Source organism: Gymnoscopelus braueri (assembly GCF_963280865.1).
Source record: "Gymnoscopelus braueri genome assembly, chromosome: 12".
Classification (NCBI taxonomy): Eukaryota; Metazoa; Chordata; class Actinopteri; order Myctophiformes; family Myctophidae; genus Gymnoscopelus; species Gymnoscopelus braueri.
Genome location: NC_137614.1, coordinates 7,118,721 through 7,140,085, shown reverse-complemented (window position 1 = coordinate 7,140,085; position 21,365 = coordinate 7,118,721). Strand labels below are relative to the sequence as shown.

Below are 21,365 nucleotides of genomic sequence, written 5' to 3'. Positions count from 1 at the left end.
AACACAATTCTGCTGTTAAGCCACGACGTATGCGCTCGTCAGAACAACTTCCGGGTCCAAGTGTGTATTTTCCCAATATGCGCAGTGCTGTGTCCCTCGCTGTTTTAACAGATCTGAGACTAAAATAACGACTTAAGTGTCATTCTACCGCTTTCCTGGCAACGACAAAGAGAAGAGGAAATGTGTATATATATATATATATATATATATATATATATATATATATATATATATATATATATATATATATATATATATACAAAATAAATAATATAATAATGATAATAATCATATATAATAAATATGTATATACATATATTAGCCTACTTTTTACTGTCTATGATATTAGCATTAGGACCCTTTTTAACCCTCAATGGTTCATTTCTGAAAAAGGAGGTTATTGTAAAAAGATTTACAGGTTCCGACATGTTTGTTTACAATGAAGGGTGGACGGCGCTTGGTGCCTCTTGGACCCGGAAGTGACGTCGGACTACAAAATGACGTCAGACTTAAAAACCGAATACAATCGTTAATCGCAATTATCTGTATGACAATTCATCGTCAACTAAAAATGTTGTAATCTATTGTGAAGGAGATGAGGAGAAAAGACGGACAGAGCATCACTCTAATCCTCCCTATAAACTCTTAACATCTGGCATTCGTCATCTCCCAACCAGTCTCCTTAGATTGGAGATTATTCACACATTACAGCGCGTTCTGATCCCTCTTCCTTCCTCACCACTGTCCCACTCACAGCCAGTTTACCAGTGGTGGAAAAAGTACTCAAATGTTTTACTTAAGTAAAAGTATCAATACGGCAATATAGAAATACTCTGTTACAATTAAAGTCCGGAATTCAAAATGTACTTGATTGAAAGTACAAAAGTGTTGGCATCAAAATGTACTTAAAGTACCAAAAGTAAAAGTACTCATTATGCAGAAAGGGACTTTCTGTATGAAAATCTTTTGAAAATAGCAGATCTACAAGCTCAGAATGCGTCGCGATGCGACGCATTGTGAGCTTGTAGATCGGCTATTTTCAAATAGCTGAAATGTATATAGGGCTGAAGTGGGTAATGTATGTTTTGTAATTACAATCAAAATCTACAAAGTAACTAGTAACGTTTTCAAATAATTGTAGTGGAGTAAAAGTACAATATTTGCCTCTGAGATGTAATGGAGTAGAAGTAATTGGAAAGTATTGGAAATAGGAAATACTCAAGTAAAGTACAAATGCCTCCAAATTTTACTTAAGTACAGTACTTGAGTACATGTACTTAGTTACTTTCCACCACTGCAGTTTACAATCCAGATTGTCGTACAACCATGCAGTGTTGCCTTTGTTTTGTTGCTTGTAGATATTGGTTGTTGCGGGTTGCTCTTTTTTGGTCTTTGCTTATTTGGGCTTGTTTCCTAACGTTGTTTAAACCAGTCGTTTTTTAATATGTATTAATATGTATTCCACGGACCCCCCATCTGAAAATATTTTGTGCCAGGGACCCCAATACAAGATTTGTGTTTGTGTCAAATATTTCAAAAACATTCCACATTTTCACATTTTTAAATATTGATACAGTAGTCGCAGTTTTTTTTGGGGGCGTTTGTTTTTAAAGTGTAGTTGCTTATTTGGGCTTGCTTTCAACATTTTTTTATTATTCTTTAAACCAGTGGTTCTCAAACATTTTCATGTCAAATACCCTTAAATTAATATGTATGTGGCCGTGGACTCCCATCTGAAAATATTTCTCTGAGGGACCCCCATAGCAGATTTGTGTTGATTAAATGTTTCAAACATATTACACATTTTCGACTTTTTGTTTGGCTTGTTTTCATAGATTTGGTTGCTTACTTCTCTCGCAAAAATCTGGTAACGTTGCTCCCAAGCTGAAGTTTCAATCCTCATCTGGATCAGGCCAGGTGTGACAGAACAAGGGTGTTGCCTTTGCGTGACGTTTCTCGTGGTAATTACTGCCAGCATGCTGTGTGTGTTGAGTGGTTGTTGTCAGGTTGATCTCTCACGTGCAGACGTTAATTTTTTTGCCTTCCAATTTGGCCTCCAGCAGCTGTTGGATAATCCGCCCCCCCCCCCTTGAGCCTGTGTTTCATTAAGCCTTTAAAAGCCTGTATAAACGGTACCATTTTGTAATAGCCGAGTCACATCCAGGGGACAAACTGGCACCCGTGTCCTTTGGTCTGCGACAGTGGTGTAAGGTAACTAAGTACATTTACTCAAGTACTTTACTTAAAGGGATACTTCACTTTAGGGCCGGGGACACATTTAAAAAAAATATTAAAAATAAATGAAAAAAGTTATGGAAAATTCATGGCCCCCTCACGCATTAGAGTGTCCTACTAATGTGTGAGGGGGCCATGAATTTTCCATAACTTTTTTCATTTATTTTTAATATTTTTTTTAAATGTGTCCCCGGCCCGAGAGTGAAGTATCCCTTTAAGTACAGTTTCGAGGTATTTTTGGGCGGTGTAGCCGCCCCTATAAGTGGGGTTGGGACACCTCATTAACTGTATTGTGATTGGCTCATTAGTACACCCCTAGCTGTACTGTGATTGGCTGACTCTATTGGCTGACTATTCAGCACTGTGATTGGCTAGCGAGACACATGATGACATTAATAACATATAAATAGGATTATGCACAATTTTTTTTTAAAGTGAGCTTCCATCACTATGATGACCACTGTGATGACCACACCGCCCACTTCACACTGGGTGTGATTTTTTACTTTATTGGAGTATTTCCAATTTTCAGTACTTTTACTTCTACTCCACTACATCTCAGAGGCAAATATTGTACTTTTACTACACTACAATTATTTGAAAACTTGAGTTACTAGTTACTTTGTAGATTTCTTTGGATTATTATTACAACACATACATTAACCACTTCAGCCTATTTTGGCCATTTGAAAATAGCTGATCTACAAGCTCACAATGCTTCGCTATGCGATGCATTGTGAGCTTGTAGATCTGCTATTTTCAAAAGAGAAAACTTGTGAAATGGGACATTCTGCATAATGAGTACTTTTACTTTTGGTACTTACATTTTTATGCCAATACTTTTGTACTTTTACTCAAGTCAATTTTGAGAACTTTTTCCACCACTGGTCTGCGAGGCTTGGTCAGAGGTTGGAGCACATTGCATGCTGCCACACAGCACAGCACCACGTAGCACTGAATCAGCCCACCCCACCATACCGTAACACAGAGTGTTTCTCAAACTGTTTCATGTCAAGGACCCCCAAAATGATATGCATATTTGGCCACAGACCACCATCTGAAAATGTTATTCAACATTATTCAAACGCTTTCAAGATTTAAAAAATAGTAATTCTAAATATAGCAGATGTAAGCTTGCAGCTCATGAGCTTGTATATCTGCTATTTTTGAATAGCCAACACTAAAATCTAAAATGACAGTATGTATTTGGCCGTGGACCCCCATCTGAAATGATTTTGTGCCAGGGACCCCCCATTATGTTGTTAATAATCTGAGTTGTTCCCTTTTAAAAAAAAATAGCAGATCTACAACCTCACTTGATCTGCTGTTATGAAATAACTGATGCAGGATTAAAGTGGTTAAACTGATCTCGATGCTACACCCCCCCCCCCCCCCCCACCCCCTGTTTTCTCTGAAAGCTACGAACGATGGAGCTTGCACATATTTACACCTGTAAACCTGTGATGTCACAATAAAGTTGGTTCGGATTCAGATTCAAACCTGCGTTAGGAAAACCAAACATCCAACTGCTCAGTCAAGAGAGAATCCTCCACTCAGCAGGACACGAGCACACATAGACATCAAAGGGGGCTTGAGCTTCTGCCATTTTTACCCGTCTGCAAAAAGTGCCCTCTCTCTCCATGCCGTTGCCGAAGGCAGCATTCATAGAGCATTGCCTTTCCCTAACTCATAGGCTCTATCTATATCAATCCCCCAAAACAGCTGAGGATTAATGAAGCCATAGAAGCCTGGTGGCCAAATACGATATTGCAAGACTTCCTCATTTATAATTCTACTGCGCATGCTTCTACTGTCTGAAACGCTAATGTGCTCTGCTTCTATTGGCTCCAATGTTGGAGCAAATCCCGGAAGAAGAGTGTATTTCCGGGGGCTTCATGTGCTTGTGAGCAACTTTCATTGAAATTAATACGTGGGGGCGGGGCCGTCCGCTCTCTAGATATATTATAACTCTATGCTCTATATATAGCAGCCATATTGGAAAGAAATTCGGCCTCTTCCTTCCTTACTTCCTTCAAAGGTGTTACAAATTATTCCTTCAAAGGTGTTACAAAAGATGTGAGGGCGAGATGTGCAATCTCACATTCAATGCGTGGCCTAATTATAGCTCTGCACACACGTCATGCGAAGTCCGGCCTCTCTGGCCTCTCCTCTCCTCTCGGCTCCTCTCCTCCCTCCCCGCTTTGCTTTGCGGCCCTAACCTCTAGTCACATCCTCCCAACCTCCCAACCTCGGTCATGTGATAAAGACAGTGGTGGGTTCTACCGTCAGATGCTGTGTACGTCGTACACCTTGAGATTTTCTTTCGTCGCCACCGTACACCTTCAAAAACTGTTCAAAACAGCGTGTCTGAGACGCTGATACGCTCTGATACGTTAACTGCCCAAGGCTGGGGGGCAGCAAGAATGTGTGGGCTAACTCTGAGTTGATGGCTTATCATGTGTGAAGCTATTGTCCTTGAGGTGATAAGTAATGGCTGCGACGGAATTCACACATTAACAATGCCTTGTAGAGGAAGCAACGACTTGGTCGGTGCCTTAACCAGTGTTGCCAGATAGTGAGAGAAACAAGCAAACAGGTCTATGAAAACAAGCCCAAAAGAAGCGAGCCCTTCGCCCTTTAAACATAATACATTGGCTATTTGAAAATAGCCTATCTACGCCTAGCCTATCTACGCGATGCAACGCTTTGTGAGCTTGTAGATCTGCCATTTTCTTTTAAAGAAAAATTTAAAACATTTGGAATATTTTTGAAACATTTTAACAACACACACAAATCTTGTATGGGGTCCCACTCCCTGGCATAACATTATTTTCAGATGGAGGTCCATGCAGACAGACACATATTAATTTGGGGGTCTTTGACTTGTTTGAGAAACACTGGTTTAAAACAACATAGGAAACAAGCCCGAATAAGCAACTAATCTTTAAGAAACAAGCCCTAAAAAAAAACTCGCACCGCGCAACCACCAATACACCAACTTTACAGAAAAACAAGCCCAAAGTCGCTTATAATAAGTGGACATGGCAACACTGTACCTAACCTGGGGAACTTCACCAGGCTACTTCACTGCCAGTCAGTCCATGTGGAGTGGACGTAGAGGAGATTCGTAGAGAGTCTCCCGTTTGACCACTTGATCACATTATAACTAAGAGTATCTGCGGCGCGAGAGTCTGATGGATAAATAGATCTGACCATCGACTCTCTCTCTATGCATCTATTTATAGAAATCCTAGCCCCTACGGAACCTCTCCCTCCGCTAAGTAGCTCGGAGATGAGGTCCCTCGTTGGTTCCTGCCGTTTGCGGTCGACATTGTCGCACATTTTCCACTTTTACATGTTTCTTACCCCTTTCTGCACATCGTATCCAAAAAGCAAAGCAATTGCGCCTCTCAGATGTTTTAAGTTCTAGCGGAACATAACAGCTTCCAACGAGTTGAAGAAAGTATTTAATTTGCCTCGGTTTTCATCCGGTTACATGTTTTTAAGACATTGCGCAAGAGTTGCGCCCGTAGAGATAACATTACTGATTACCCTACTGGTCAAATGTTGAATTGCATCTTCTAATGCAAAATATTATGGAACCGGATGAAATCCGATGCAAATTAAATACTTTCTTCAACACGTTGGAAGCTGTTATGTTCCGCTAGAACTTAAAACATCTGAGAGAGTGGCGCAATTGCTTTGCTTTTTGGATACGATGTGCAGAAAGGGGTAAGAAACATGTAAAAGTGGAAAATGTGAGACAATGTCGACCGCAAACGGCAGGAACCAACGAGGGACCTCATCTCGGAGCTACTTAGCGGAGGGAGAGGTTCCGTAGGGGCTATAGAAATCCTTGCGCTCTTACATGGTACTAATCGTTGCGTTGCATTGAAAATGCATCTAAGCTTGGAAGTGGTTGAGCTCAGGTGATCAGACATCAGTAAGAAAAATCAGTACAAAAGAAAAATCAGTACAAAGCATATTGCGTGTTCGCGCGCGGAAAATTTTCACATTCAATATTTTTGTGGGCCGCGCGTGCACATTTTTTACATTTAATTAATTATAGACGCGCGCATGCCGTGCGTGTGGGAGGCAGGGAATAATCATAGTATACCTTAAAAAAAAAACTAGAACACAACACTGGATAAAGAGGTCAGACTTCCTGTATCTGGTTGCTATGGCAACCTACCAGATCAGGCTGAGGGTCTGATAGGCAAATCAGAGAATCAATCAGACCGAGAGTCCGATCACTGATCGAGGTGGGGTAAGATGCCTAAAATATAGCCATGGTTCTGATCAACAGTCTGTGGCAAGTTTCGGGGCAAATGGAGTGATCCTGTGCTTGCACACCCCGGACGAACTTTCTGAGCTTTTGTCAATTATATAGTAATAAGATAAGATAAGATAAGATAAAGACTCTGTTCCATTTAGTGTAGCACAGTGGCTCTCAAACGTATGGGTGCATTTGGTTCCATTTGTACACTCTCAGATTTACACACATGTAAGGGGCCATTTGGAACTCCCTCAAGGAACCATGAGGGTTCCTTGACCCCACTTTGAGACCCACTGGTGTTTCCAGTGAGCCAACATGAACAATATCAGCACCCGGACTCTGTTTGACCAGAATGGAACAGAGCCTTCATTAATGTCATTGGTAACACCTGTGAAGGAAGTAAGAGAGGCTTGATTTCTTTCCAATATGGCTGAAAAAAATAGCGTCTAATGGCGTCTGCGGGCCTCACTTAAACTTTCTGTTTTTTATTATATTAACGTTTTCCCATTCACAGCCCATGCATAATTCTTATTGCTTCATTTAAATACTCATTTAGGCAGTGTCATACACATAACCAAACCAAGTTTGATTATGACTGACTGGACAGACTTTCCAAAGCCTGCCGGTGCTGGGATCTTTATTCTGGAGGTCAATTTGCCATATGAGGAATAGCAGCAGGCATCGGGTTCCCTGATTGGCCAAACCAAGGCATCAGTGTTGCAGATTGGCGAAGCTTTTGGGTGATGTTTGTGCCGATATAATAACAATATAAGTGCTAACGTGCACGATGTCACTCCATTTACATAACTAGTTCATCCATTTGAGTTTGTCGTACTGCTCGTTTTCTGGAATGTTTTGCTGGGCAGTCCATCTGAAAGGAGGACCAAATAAAGCCAACCACACTGCACTGGCAGTGAGACACATGGTCTATTCATTTGGAGGGTATGTATACTGGGAGAAGCGTCAGTTCAGTGTGCACATCTTCAACACAGTGTCTCTGCGCTGGACGATGTTGCCCCCACTGTCAACTGGAAGAGGAGAACGTCCCGTTGAAGTTCCCGCCATGCGCCATGGCCACAGCGCTGTGCTCATGGAAGATGTTGTCTATATCTGGGGGGGTTGTAAAAGCTATTGGGAGTACTGCAACACGCTTTATGCATTTGATGTTGATGCACACAGATGGCTCAAAACCAAGGTTTCTGGGACTGTCCCAGTGGCGAGGGAAGGCCACACTGCCTGTGTCTTGGGTAAGGCCATGTATATCTATGGAGGATTTAACCAATCCTATTTTAGCTTTTGCTTTAATACTTGCAAAAAATGTGTGAATATCTACAAGCTGGACACCACCACAATGATCTGGTCTTTAATTTTTAACTCCAGAGGAGTTAGTAATTTAGATTTAGGGAGTCACTCTGCCACCATCATCGGGACAAAGATGTTTGTGTTTGGGTACTGCAACTCGTACTTCACACAATACAACAACATCAGAGTGTTTGACACAGAGACCGACTGCTGGCTGAGCACGCCTCCTGCACTGCTCCCAGAAGGACGCTGGGGTCATTCAGCCTTTGCCTACAATGGAGAGCTGTACATATTTGGTAGTCAAACGTGGGACGAGCGGATCAACGACCTGTGGAAGTTCAACCCAGAGACCTTCTCCTGGAAGCAGGTGGTTGAGCCCAAGGGGAAACACCCAACGAGTAAGACGCCTTCTACGTGCTGTTGTGTGGTGGGGGATCGTATCTTCCTCTTTGGAACATCGACAAGTGTTGATAACCTGTACATTTTAGACTTAAGTCCTAGTCTGAAGACGTTATGCAAGCTAGCAGCTGTTCAGTACGGTCTGGAGCAGTCGGGACTCCCACACAACATCAGGTGGGAACTGGCAGCCATGAATACCAGAGAAAATCACATCGCCCTCACAAACCCCGCCCACCGCCCACCATTTCCACGGTATGATTATCTATGCTAACAACAAAGTCTTATGCACACCTGTTCAGCTCAGAGACGGTGGGTGTGTAGGCATGGATCAGATGTATAGAATAAAATAAAGTGACCCAAACACCGTCTACACTTGCACGCACAACTTTATTTTGGCAACGTTTTGGTCAATAGACATTCAGAGATGTCGCAGATCGGCGCTGACAGGGGCGTCACTTAGGGTCCCAGTGGATGGCACTTGCCACACCCTATAGCGTTCACTTTTAACCTCAAATGAATGTATTTTAGCGCATAACTTTCTCCAACTGTGAACATTTTTTGTTGATCTGATTTTAGAACGGCGCTGAGTGCATTTGAATCCACACCCCTCACCCGCCCTAAACTTGTAGTGGTAACTTTAGTTTTTTTGCAATGTCCGAGTTCTTTCCCGGAGATGACGAACTGAGATTATGAATAATCTAAGCGTGACACCTGAAATGACCCAACGGCAATTGTTTTCTGTACACATACTTGTAATGCTACTAGTGTTGATGATTTATTTTATGTTAAATGTTATTTTAAATGTCTTGATGAATTGAATGCAAAGGACCACAATGGGAACAAGTCCTGGGACTTTTTGTTTTATCTTTTTTGCATTATTGTGTAATATTCAACTGTAGCGGGGACCAGGTTTTTATTGAAAGGAGGCATATATAAGAGAGAGGCCTATATTTCAATTTTTCGAAAAAAGGCTTGTATTATATTATTATTGTTTTGTATTGTACAAAAAGAGGCTTGTATTAGAAAAGAGGCTTTTAATCGCTTGTTTCAACAACGCCCCCGGTCAGTTTTGAAGTTGATTGATTCAGTATCTATTTAGATATTTGATATACATTTTATCAGACACGCCCCCTTCCTATACAAACCCATTGTAACTTCAAACTCCTCACTGAAAACACCGGTCCTTGGTTCTGGTGACTGATATTGTCCTTCTAATGCGTGAGGGGGCCGTGTTTTTTCAATTACTTTTCATTTATACTTTATAATTTCTTTGGAAAACGGAAAAAAGAACACCTGCTGTAACATCTTGAGTGTTTAAAGCTACAGTCCGTAAGTTTGACTATGTCTCACCCGGGATATGGGGGAAATGGCGTAACGCTGCTGGTTGTCATCTGTGTGGTGGTTGTCCAGGTGAGGGGAACCCGTGTAAGGAGAGCAGTCCTTTTATCAACAGCACCGTGGAGAAGAACCAGCTGTATGATGGAAACAACATGGCCCTGTTTGAGGTACACACACACACACACACACACACACACACACACACACACACACACACACACACACACACACACACACACACACACACACACACACACACACACACACACACACACACACACACACACACACACACACACAGTTTTGTTACTGATGCTATACTCCTGTGGTAATAGCATCTGTAAATATACCTGTTGATGCTGCTAAGTTTTCTACCAATGTTTTGTATAGTATTGTTTGCATTATATTGTCGCTGTCAGGTAGAAACCCCTTTTCTCCATATTCTAACTCTTTGTGTTTCAACGCCCTACTTGATCATAGTGCAGCGTCACACAAAAGCATCAAAAGTAGCAGATCCACAAGTTTGTAACGCGGCGCGAAGCGACGCGTTACGAGCTACGAGCTGAATTTGAATCCTGAAAAGTAACAGTTTCCACCCGACCGAGTTTTGTTATCCTTTTTAGCATAACCTTTGGACTGTACTGATAATAACGATATTCAATATAAACTTCATCCGCTATTGCTGACGTAACACTGTGTCTGTTATGTAGGACGAAATGGACACCATAGTCCCATGGTTTTCACTCTACTCTCAGCAGTCTGGCACTCTCTCTCTGTTGTATTAGGATGAAATGGACACCAGTCCCATGGTCAGCGGTCTGCTCAGTAGTCTGGCTAACTACTCCAACCTGCCCACCGGCAGCAAGGAGCACGAAGAGGCCGAGAACAACGAGGAAGGAGGCCGACCCACCAAGAAACCAGTCAAGGTAGACTCTCTACATCTCGTTGCTGTCAGGGCAGAAACCTCTTATCTACATATTCTGGCTTTTTGTGTTTTTTTCTTAAATTAATGCCCTACTTGATCATCCTACAGCGTCACACAAAAGCATCAAAAGTAGCAGAAAAGTAGCTTTTGATTGATTGATTGAATATTTTATTAGAAGTTTGCAGAAAAAAAGCACATGAAAGTACAGTCCAATACAGTCTATATCGTTGCTCTCGGGCAGAAACCTCTCCAATCTCCATATTTTACCTTTTCGTGTTTTTTCGTAAATCTACACCCTCCTTGATCATACTACAGCGCAGTGTTGATTTTGTCGACTAAAACTATGACGAAAAATGTTTGTCGACTACCTTTTTTCACTGACGAAAACTAAATAAAAACTAAGCTATGATGACTAAAATGTTAGGGAGGGACTAAAAGACAACTCATTTTATGTTTGGTTGCACTCGGGTGTTGCGCTCTGAAAATAGCAGATCTACAAGCTCGACGCGTTGTGAGCTTGTAGATCGGCTATTTTCAGGATGCAACTGAGTGTAAAATCTGCCATTACGACGCCATCGAGGCACCGCCACAATACATTTTAGTCGACTAAATCAACTGTAGATTTAGTCGACTATAATCTTATGATATTTAGTCGACTAAAACTAGACAAAAAAAAACATTTCAGATGACTAAAATATGACTAAAACTAAATGGAATTTTATTCAAAAGACTAAAATTAAATCAAAATCAACACTGCTACAGCGTCACACAAAAGTAGCAGATCCGCAAGCGCGAAGCGCGAAGTGACACGTTGTTGCAGATTGACCCCTTGTAGATCTGCTACTTTAGCTATTTTTGAATATAAATCCTGAAAAGTAACAGTTTTGGACATACAGTTTCCAGTGTCGGTTTCCACCCGACAGAGACGATATGCAGTGTACTAATCTGGTCATGGAAAATTATGTGTGGCTCATGGAGAAGTTTGGAAGAGTTTTGGAAGATTTGGAACCCCACAGGAAAAGAGAGGTGAAATGTAACCTATTCTTTATTTTACGTCTGTGAAGTTAGATTTTTAAACAGCTAAAGGCAACCACTGACAATTATAGCTCACTTATGGCATTTACTCTTTTTTACAAATGTACACTAGGGCAGTGGTTCTCAAAGTGGGGTCTGGGGACACCCAAGGGTCCTTGGAGAGGTTCCATGGGGTCCCCAGCAAAAGTTATATATTAGTTATATATAGCATCACAATCATTTATTTTTAACCACTTTATCCATTTATGTTGGCTATTCAAAAATGTGGGGTTCCCTGGCACAAAACATTTTCAGATGGGTGTCTGTGTCAATTTGGGGGTCCTTAACATGAAAAAGTGTGAGAACCACTGCACTAATAATGACAATAGCAAAGGTTAAACGATTATTTGTTTTGAGAAATATGTTTTACATTTGGCCTCGTTCGGTTACTGCCTGATTTAATGTGTTTGCCGTGTTCACGAGTTATGACAGTAAAAAGTCCTGAAACCACATGTTGAGTTCAAACCACATGTTGGGTTGTTATTACCAGGTGGAGACCAGTATGCCTCTGAGCTCATTTCAACCTGATCGTCCGCAGACTTTGAAGCAACGCTCTAAAACTTTTATTGCCAGCATTTCAACAACCAATAAAACCTTAATGTGTTTGTTTCCCATTAACCGTGGTGCCAAGCCACGTGTCCAAAAAGATTGGAGTGATTAAGAATAGATGATTTTTATTATTGCACAAGCAGTGGGTGAAGAAACACTCAGATTTTATTGCACTTATTTTTTAGTAAAAGCAGCAATTCCACAATATATAAATATACTTTAATACGTTACGTAAGTAAAGATTGTGTACTAAAAATGTACTTGAATAAAAGTGTAAAAAGTATGCTGCTTCCTCTGGTTCCTCCGGTTCCGGATCCCTAAAGTAATTCAGAACATTCTGTTTTGGGTTTCCAGGCTCCTCAGCTGGGCACCCTGATGGGAGTGTACCTGCCCTGCATTCAGAACATCTTCGGAGTCATCCTCTTCCTCAGGATGACCTGGATGGTCGGCATCGGAGGCGTCCTCGGCTCCTTCGTCATCGTCTTCATGTGCTGCTCCACGGTGAGTGAGAGGATCTGTTGCCCCCTACTGTCATTTTGAAAATCCTGAATGTTCTGTCAATTTATTAATTTTATTGTCAAGTCTACCCAGTGGTTAGTGTTTGTACTACGTACTTACCTTTAAGAACAGCTTTACTTTTGGCCTCTTCTTGAAGCTGCTGTAAGTGATTTTTGTTTCAGTAATAAGTGTTAAATATCTCTATATTGTGATATGCTATATAGTGTTTGTTCAGTAACAGCGGTCCCCCCCATCTCTCCAGCTCTTTTGTAAACATAAAATAAATTTTTAGTTCGGGATACCAATTTGATCCAGGATAGGATACAGGATAAACAAGTGACAACGAGCAGACACACGTGGAACTAAACACTGTAAAATTGAAGCCGACAGATGGGTTCTCTCCTATAGTGAAATTGCTGTCCCACGCTGTATTATGCATACTATAAAGGATTTCAGGTATATAGAGGAATAATCTATAGGTCTGATAGCTATTGTTTTAGTACAGCCTGGCTTGCTATGGTTCAGCTTGTCCTTGTAACAACTAATATAACCATGGTCTGATCCCTGTGCCCGTTGGCAGAATACCTTACCACCGATCTGTGTCAGACTGTGTGTCTAACCTACTCCCCCTATGATATCATGTATATTAATTAAAGCATAACCATCACCACCTATAGACTATTGCCTCCGACTCCTCTTGCCTAATCAATTACAGTTTACAGTTTACAATTTAGGCATTTAGCAGACACTCTTAATCCAGAGCAGTAAGCAAGGACACAAGATAATACATCATAAATACATCATAATACACATAATACATCAAATGCATACAAATAGTAATCTAATAATAACTAATACATACGTAAACCAAGAACCTATCATCAGCCTGCATTGAAACTATACACACTATAGGATGCCAGGCCAACAATGACCTGGCATCTGTCTACATGCTATCTAAGTAACATTTTAGCCTTTGCATAATCCTGCAAGGTCGTCAAGGCTAGGGCAAGTGCTACGGGCTGAGATGGAGTCTGAAGAGGTGAGTCTTCAGATTACGGCAGAAGATTACTGATTGCTCCAGAATTCCACGGTCCAATGGATACCCGTGCTTATAACTAGAGGGGCATGCGTTCCCAACTGGCATCGGCCTAGTTGTTATTACTGTATCTATTAATCCCTCTGTCTGTCAGTCAGTCTGTTTGTCTTGTGTGTCTGCCATCGGTTATTCCCAAATATAGAGATGACTGACGTCATGGTGATGTCATAGATATAGGCCTACAAGAACTCTGACGACAGCACTGACAGAACAGTTGACCATCATGGCTGACGCTGGAGATGACCCTCAATTAGAAAGGCTTTACGCTCAGATGATCGACACCCAGAAGAAGGCGAGGTCGGTCGAGCTGCAGATGCAACAGCTGAGCCGCGCAAAGGAACGCGCCGACCTGACGCGTGGCGAAATCACCTCGCTGCCCGACGCCACGCGCATGTACGAGAACGTAGGCCGCGTGTTCATTCTGCAGTCCAAGGACGAGATAAATATCCATCTGACGGACAAACAGGAGAGAGACGAGCAGAGCATGAAGGTTCTGGAGCAGAAGAAGGTGTACCTAGAGCGCAGTGTGAAAGAAGCCCAGGAGAACATCTCTGAAATGCTGCTGTCTAGGAGGTCCTAGTGATACATCAACACACTCAATTCCCAAATGCAAATTTCTTCTGTCTAAATACTGTACTTATTCAATGTTATTCTGTCATATGCCATATAGACACAATGGAACCCTGCTGTATGCCACTGGTTCTCGTCGTGGGGTCCGGGGACCATCATGTTTGGGGGTCCCCCAATGGTCTCAGAGTTAACTCTTGAGTCTGTACAATTTACAATGTAGGCATTTATCAGATGCTCTTATCCAGAGCAGTTTACCAGGGCCGGATTAGCACTATGTGGTGCCCCAGGGCGACCTCAAGTTGAGGTGCCCCCCGCGCGCCCGCGTGCAAAGCGCGCGGCCCTGCAGCTTACAGTAAGCAAGGTAAATACATACATCAAATGCAGAGAGAGTGTAGTGCAGGGGTTCTATATCAATTGATTGATTGATATATTTGACCGCGGACCTCCATCTGAAAATATTCTGTGCCAGGGACACTCAGAAGAGAAGATGTGTGTTAAACAAGACCAGGAGACCTGGTTCTGCCAGACCCAGAATAAATTCCTAGTACTTTATAAGATCAGAGCACTACGTCACGCCGGACTTCGCATGACGTGTCAGCTTGACACGTCATGCCAACCCTAACCCTCTTTTTTGCCCATGTATGGACAAAGCCTCATGTAGGCACGTCATGCGAACCCTAACCCTCTTTTTTGCCCATGTATGGACAAAATGGGACAAAGCCTCATGTAGGCCGACCCCTTGGGTCTGGCAACAAGGGAACCAGGAGACCTGGTACTGCCAGACCTCTGGTGGTTGAAAGATCAGAGCACTACGTCACGCTAAGCTTGGCCAATCAAAAAGAGGACAGAAGACAGACCTCTTTTATGCCCATGTATGGACGAAAGCGTTTGGAGAGGGGGACCGACAAAGCTGACCCCCTCTTTTATGCCCATGTATGGACGTAAAGGGGACGGACAAAGCCACATGTAGGCCTGACCCCCTGGGTCTGGCATAAAATCTGAAATTATTCAACATTTTGCAAACACAAAATGTATTTTTCAAAAATGTTCAAAAATAGCAGATGTACAAGCATGAAGTGACGCGCTGTGAGCTTGTAGATCTGCTATTTTTTGATAGCCAAAGTATCAAATATGGATAAAGGTTGACAAATGATTGTGATGCAGTATTAACAAATTTAGCTGGGGACACCCTGAAACCCCCTCAAGGACCCCTGGGGGTCCCCGGACCCCACTTTGAGAACCATTGGTGTAGTGCCTCAGTAAAATAGGATCACAGGCAAACCAAGAACCTAGCATCAGACTAAACAATTTACTGCCAAAAAACAACCTGTACTGTACATTAAAGGATATCAGTTAAAAAATGAACCTAGAATATGTAAAATAACATGCTATCTAAATTACATTTTTGCCAGACCCAGGGGGTTGGCTTACATGAGGCTTTGTCGGTCGGTCGGTCGGTCTGTCCCTCTTTTCCTCTGTCTGTCCCTCTTTTCCTCTGCACACACGTCATGCGAAGTCCGGCCATTCAGATTTCAACCACTAGGGGTCTGGCAGTACAAGGTCTCCTGGTTCCCTTTTTAACATTGTGGTAAAAAACTGTAACTCTGAGAGTGTACAATTGGAACCAAATGGACGCTATGGTGTAGATTGGGGGTCCCAGTGATAAAAAGTGTAATCAGATGGGGGTCCGTGGACTAATGTATATCATATATCATTGGTGGTCCTTGAAATAAAAGAATGGTCTCGGTTGTGCTTCCTTTCAGACCATGCTGACAGCCATCTCTATGAGTGCCATTGCAACAAATGGGGTTGTACCAGGTGAGTGAGTGAGTGAGTGTCTTTGTGTGTGAGTGCGTGCGTGCGTGCGTGCGTGGTTGCGTGAGTGCGTGCGTGACTGCGCTCGCTGTCTTTGTTAAGTTATGGTAAACGATGCCGTCAGTGTAGCACATTGGTTCCCAAACTTTTTCAGCTGAGACCCAAAAGTTAAATTAGATCCCTGGGACCTCAACGTACAAAAGTGCTTTTTAACTACGTAAGCCCTATTTAATAGTGAAAATAGCCAAGCTTGTAGATCTGCTATTTTTACTATTTCTTAGGTTTTTATTTTTATGAATGGATTTGTGTTGGAATTTATTTATTTATGTAATAATAAATAATAATGGTTGGGAAAAAAATGTGTCTGTGACCCAAAATGTGTCCTTCTGACCCAGTGTTTGGCAAACGCTAGTGCAGCAGACTAAACGTTGTGTTGTCCTCTGCGTTCCCACGCACAGCCGGTGGGTCATATTACATGATCTCCCGTTCGCTGGGTCCAGAGTTTGGGGGAGCTGTTGGAATCTGCTTCTACTTGGGGACCACCTTCGCCGGGGCCATGTACATCCTGGGCTGCATAGAGATCCTACTGGTAAGGCAAAGGATTTACACATTGAGCTTTGTTTTTGCCAGCTCAGTGGCCTTGTGGTCAGAGTGTCCGTCCTGAGAATTGGAGGTTGGAGTTCAATACCCCGGCCGGGTCATACCAAAGACCCAATACCTCCCTGCTTGGCACAAGGGTTGGATTGGGGGGTAAGTCCCTGCGATATACTGGCTTCATATCCAGGGTGTGTACTTGTATGGCTTTTGTACCTTTAATCTTCCCTCCTTTTCGCTCCGTCACGTCTAAATTGAGATGACGAGATGAGATAATAACTGTTATTGATCACTGGAGGGGAAAAAAACAAAGCAGGATAAATACATATATATATTTTAATTAAATAATGAACTTCGATTCATAGGTCTCTGAAAAAATGAACAGTACAGTCTATCAATTAATATATGTGCAAGTCTATCAACAGCCTATCAACAATTAATATAAATGAATATATGTACAGACATGCAAAAGTGTCACTTTTCAGCTACAGTCACCTTTTTGAACCCAAATAGGGCAATTGTGTGACACCTGACCCGAAAGAAAACAACATGTTGTCACCTTTTTCACCTCGGGGCTGTTTGCATGCCTGTATGTATGAATGAATGAATATACAGTATGTAATAGTCAAATGTCTGTCTGTCTGTCTGTCTGTCTGTCTGTCTGTCTGTCTGTCTGTCTGTCTGTCAGTCATCCAGTCAGTCAGTCAGAGTTAGTTAGTCAGTTAGTAAGTAAGTTAGTAACAGACAGGTCCGTCTATGTCTCTCTATATCCTGACATTTACAACATGTCTGTCTGTCTCTCTCTCCGCTCCACTGTGTCCACAGATCTACATCCTCCCCCAGGCCGCCATCTTTAAGCTGGAGGGCCTGGAGGGAGCGGAGGCGGAGCTGGCGCTGCTCAACAACATGCGCGTGTACGGCACCATGGTGCTGGGCCTCATGTCCCTGCTGGTGTTCGTGGGGGTCAAGTACGTCAACAAGCTGGCCCTGGTCTTCCTGGCCTGCGTCATCCTCTCCATCCTGGCCGTGTACGCCGGGGTCATCAAGACCGCCATTGACCCGCCCGTCTTCCCGTAAGTAGTACAGTACTCGTCACGATGGAGAAATATTATAGTCAATGATGGAAGAAGTACTCACACAACACGAAAGGCTGCCGTGTTAAAGGAGAGAGCCGGACCAAAATACATGTGGATTGTACTGTATCTGCCTATAGTCAGTCACCAACACACCTGATGCAGTTGACTTTTTTCATAGAAGCCCCTGTTCTCCATTCTGCAGACCCCTCCCACAGCTAGAATGGAGCCTAGAGCATAAAGCTAATTTCGGCCATTTTCGTCGCTGCAAACTGCGTGCCAGGACACTACATGGAGACGATTCATGAAAAAAAAAAAAGTTTGGAGATGGGGGGTCTGTAGACAAATACATACATCATTTTGGGGGTCCTTGACATGAAAAAGTTTGAGAACCACTGGTCTAGCCTACACCAACTCGGGACTTTTTTTAATTAATAAAATGTAATTGTGTCCAGTCTGTGTGGTAGAGTATGTTAATACAATATAACTTATACAATCTGTATGGTAGAGTATGTTAATACAATATAACTTATATAATCTGTATGGTAGAGTATGTTAATACAATATAACTTATACAATTGGGGTGGTTGTATTTTGTCTCCCTGCTCTTCTATTGAGACATTTAGATCGTGTCAAAGGTCATGTCTCACCTATACACAGGATCTGACACGAATTTTGACCTGAGAGGGTCAAGATTCGACTTATCCCCTGAGCAAGCAGGCAGGCTCTATTAGCTCAATGGTAAAAATGTACTGTACAGACTGTTTCACTCTAAGGATACTTCCACTGACCCCCTCGCAGGGTGTGCGTCCTGGGGAATCGAACCCTGCTCTCCAAAGGTTACGACGTGTGCGCCAAGGTCATTGAGGTGAACAATGGCACCGTCACCACCCAGCTGTGGAGGACCTTCTGCGACTCGGAGCACCTCAACGCCACCTGTGACGAGTACTTCACCGACAACAACGTCACGGAGATCCAGGGCATACCGGGGGTCAGCAGTGGCATCCTGGCGGGTAAGAGCTTACATAGTAAAGGACAGTAGGACAAGTGATGAGGGCAAAACGCAGTCCCCTGAAGAGTAAACCATCAAAAACATGCTCAGGAAAAAAACATCTTGGTGGACACGGCCTCTTAGGCTTGGTATCATCAATGCCTCTGATCATTAGGACAATTTGTCCATACTAGAAGTCCGGGCCGCTACGGGGTCCTCACATCTACGTCACACCACCGATCCGACCCAGATATTATGTCTGAGTCGTAGTGTCACGAGTACCCATTGTACCCGACTGTCTGTGTCCCTTTTGTGCCCATATATGGAGATCCCTGATGTCATCAGTATATGCCCATGTATTGGAATGCCCATATATGGGCATATTGGTTGGATCGGCGGTTCTGGACGACTGGATATCCGAACTACTCGATGACGGGCACCGGACTCTCTCTCGAGTCCTTGCTGCTGCGCGAGCCGAGTTTGAAGTCGGTCGGTCCCATATATGCACATGACCATATATGGGCATGCCCACTTTTGTGCCCATGGGCGTAGCTATTTTGGGAACTCCTTATATGTTTATGGTTGAGTTATTGTGACATGAGCGTCACGAAGTGGTCCGCAGCACAAAATAACTACAGTACCATAACTTAGTCAGATAAAGTGTCTTTATACAGTAACTGACTAAGTTATGGTAGTTACTTTGTGCTGTTCCGCTGAGCTTATAATGCATTATGACCAGCACTTATACTGTAATATGCCATAAACGTTGTTGTCATACATGACTATACGCATTTATAACGAGTGTTATAATGCTTTATAAGTGCATTATAATGCATTATAAATGCGATTATGATGCATTATAGACCAGACCTTTAAGTCATTGTGGGGTCCGGGGACCCCCAGGGGTCCTTGGGGTGGTTCCAGGGGGTCCCCAGCAAAAGTAGTTAACCACTTAACCATTTACAAGTTGGCTATTCAAAAATAGCAGATATACAAGCTCACGCGCTGCGAGTTTGTAGATCTGCTATTTTTGAACATTTTTGAAAAAAAATGAAATTATTTTGAACATTTTGCACTTGCAACACAAATCTTCTCTTCTGGGGGTCCCTGGCTCAAAATATTTTCAGATGGGGGTCCGTGGACAAATATATATCAATTTGGGGGTCCTTGACATGAAAAGGTTTGAGAACCACTGCTTTAAGTAAAGTGTTACCACCCTGTTTTCTTTTCTCTCTCTCTCCCTCTCTATGTTACAGAGAACCTGTTTGGGTTCTATCTGGACAAAGGGGACGTGGTGGAGAAGCGAGGGCTTCCGTCCGTGTCAGAGACAGACGGCCCCGCCCCCGCCGGCTCCAACCGCTACGTCCTGGCCGACATCACCAGCTTCTTCACTCTGCTGGTCGGCATCTACTTCCCCTCCGTCACCGGTCAGCACCACACCACCATTTAGGCATTGATTTAGCAGACACTCCAATCCAGAGCGACATACAATAAAGCAAGGTGATCACATAAAATAAAATGCAGAGAGACAGTGTAGGGCCTCAGTGAACTAGGATTCCAGGTAATCAATGGACCAATAGCATCTGTTTAAATAAAATGCTATTTAAATAGAGCACCGAAGTCTAACATCACTCGAGTAGAGGCCATCACTCTGTAACCCTGAGAAATCTTAGATCACGTCATATAACTGTGTTTCAAAAATAAACAAATGAGCCTGGCGATTTTACTCATATGGACATGAAGCATCAACTGGCGGTGAAAAAGTACTAATTTATCCCCCCTAAAATACGAATAATTCTCCAAACACAGACTTTCAAATGTCACTCAATATCATATACGACACAGAGTCACATGCTAGTGTTGATTTTGATCAACACTGTCACATACCTGACAGAATCGCCAGGCTGATTTGACTTCGATACTCTATAGTGAAAAAATAGGGAAAATACGCGAAAATACACTTCTTTTGTTTGACACTCTTGTATGGACTTGCACTCTGGTAGGGCGTTCATTTACAATAAAAACATAAAAAGTCGAAATGTGGGGATACGAGGTTTCTGCTCCGACAGAGACAATGTGTGACTTCCTCCTCACAGGTATAATGGCCGGTTCCAACCGCTCAGGAGACCTGCGTGATGCCCAGAAGTCCATCCCTATCGGCACCATCGCAGCCATCACCACCACCTCCATTGTGTGTATCCTTCAGCTGCATGGGCCAAGAACAATGAAGGCAACTACTGACCTGAAGCCTGGTTTATGCTTTTAGTTCGGCGCCGCCGTAGCTGATTTACAAACTCACAATACATTACATTTATTGCATATACTGCTATTTTTGAATTGGAATACAGATTTTTTTGGGCAATTTTTTTATTGGAATCCTGCAAGTAACATTTTTATTTAATTTCAAATGTATTTAGTTATTCTTATGTTAACTTTTTGAACTTTAATACATTGGACATAAAAAAGACAATAATATTTTAAAACTAGTCATTAAGTTACTAATATAGACTGAAGTAATTAAAGCGGGTCATGTTTGCAGCTTTGGAATTGTAATAGAAATCAATAATATATCAGTATTCTGATATTAACCTGTGGGCTGCATTAAAGTGATATTTCACTTTCAAAAAAAC

General features: G+C 42.5%; 2 protein-coding genes across 2 annotated transcripts in view; both read left to right on the top strand.

The window, feature by feature from the left end:
* Positions 1-7,433: 7,433 nt before the first annotated feature.
* On the top strand, positions 7,434-8,483 carry LOC308097445 (kelch domain-containing protein 3-like; the record flags this gene model as incomplete). Its single annotated transcript, XM_080445203.1, has 1 exon — positions 7,434-8,483. One exon carries the CDS (start codon positions 7,434-7,436, stop codon positions 8,481-8,483), a length of 1,050 nt encoding a protein of 349 aa, XP_080301329.1.
* A 562-nt stretch (positions 8,484-9,045) lies between these two features.
* LOC308097444 (solute carrier family 12 member 5-like) overlaps positions 9,046-21,365 on the top strand; it is a gene marked incomplete at both ends in the record, with an annotated part of 28,158 nt that continues 15,838 nt past the window's right edge. The window contains 10 exons of the mRNA XM_080445202.1: positions 9,046-9,055; positions 9,623-9,717; positions 10,336-10,476; positions 12,453-12,599; positions 16,026-16,080; positions 16,536-16,666; positions 17,497-17,744; positions 18,546-18,757; positions 19,992-20,162; positions 20,832-20,930. Of these exons, the coding sequence (XP_080301328.1) occupies positions 9,046-9,055; positions 9,623-9,717; positions 10,336-10,476; positions 12,453-12,599; positions 16,026-16,080; positions 16,536-16,666; positions 17,497-17,744; positions 18,546-18,757; positions 19,992-20,162; positions 20,832-20,930 (1,309 nt within the window). The remainder of the gene's footprint in view (positions 9,056-9,622; positions 9,718-10,335; positions 10,477-12,452; positions 12,600-16,025; positions 16,081-16,535; positions 16,667-17,496; positions 17,745-18,545; positions 18,758-19,991; positions 20,163-20,831; positions 20,931-21,365) is intronic.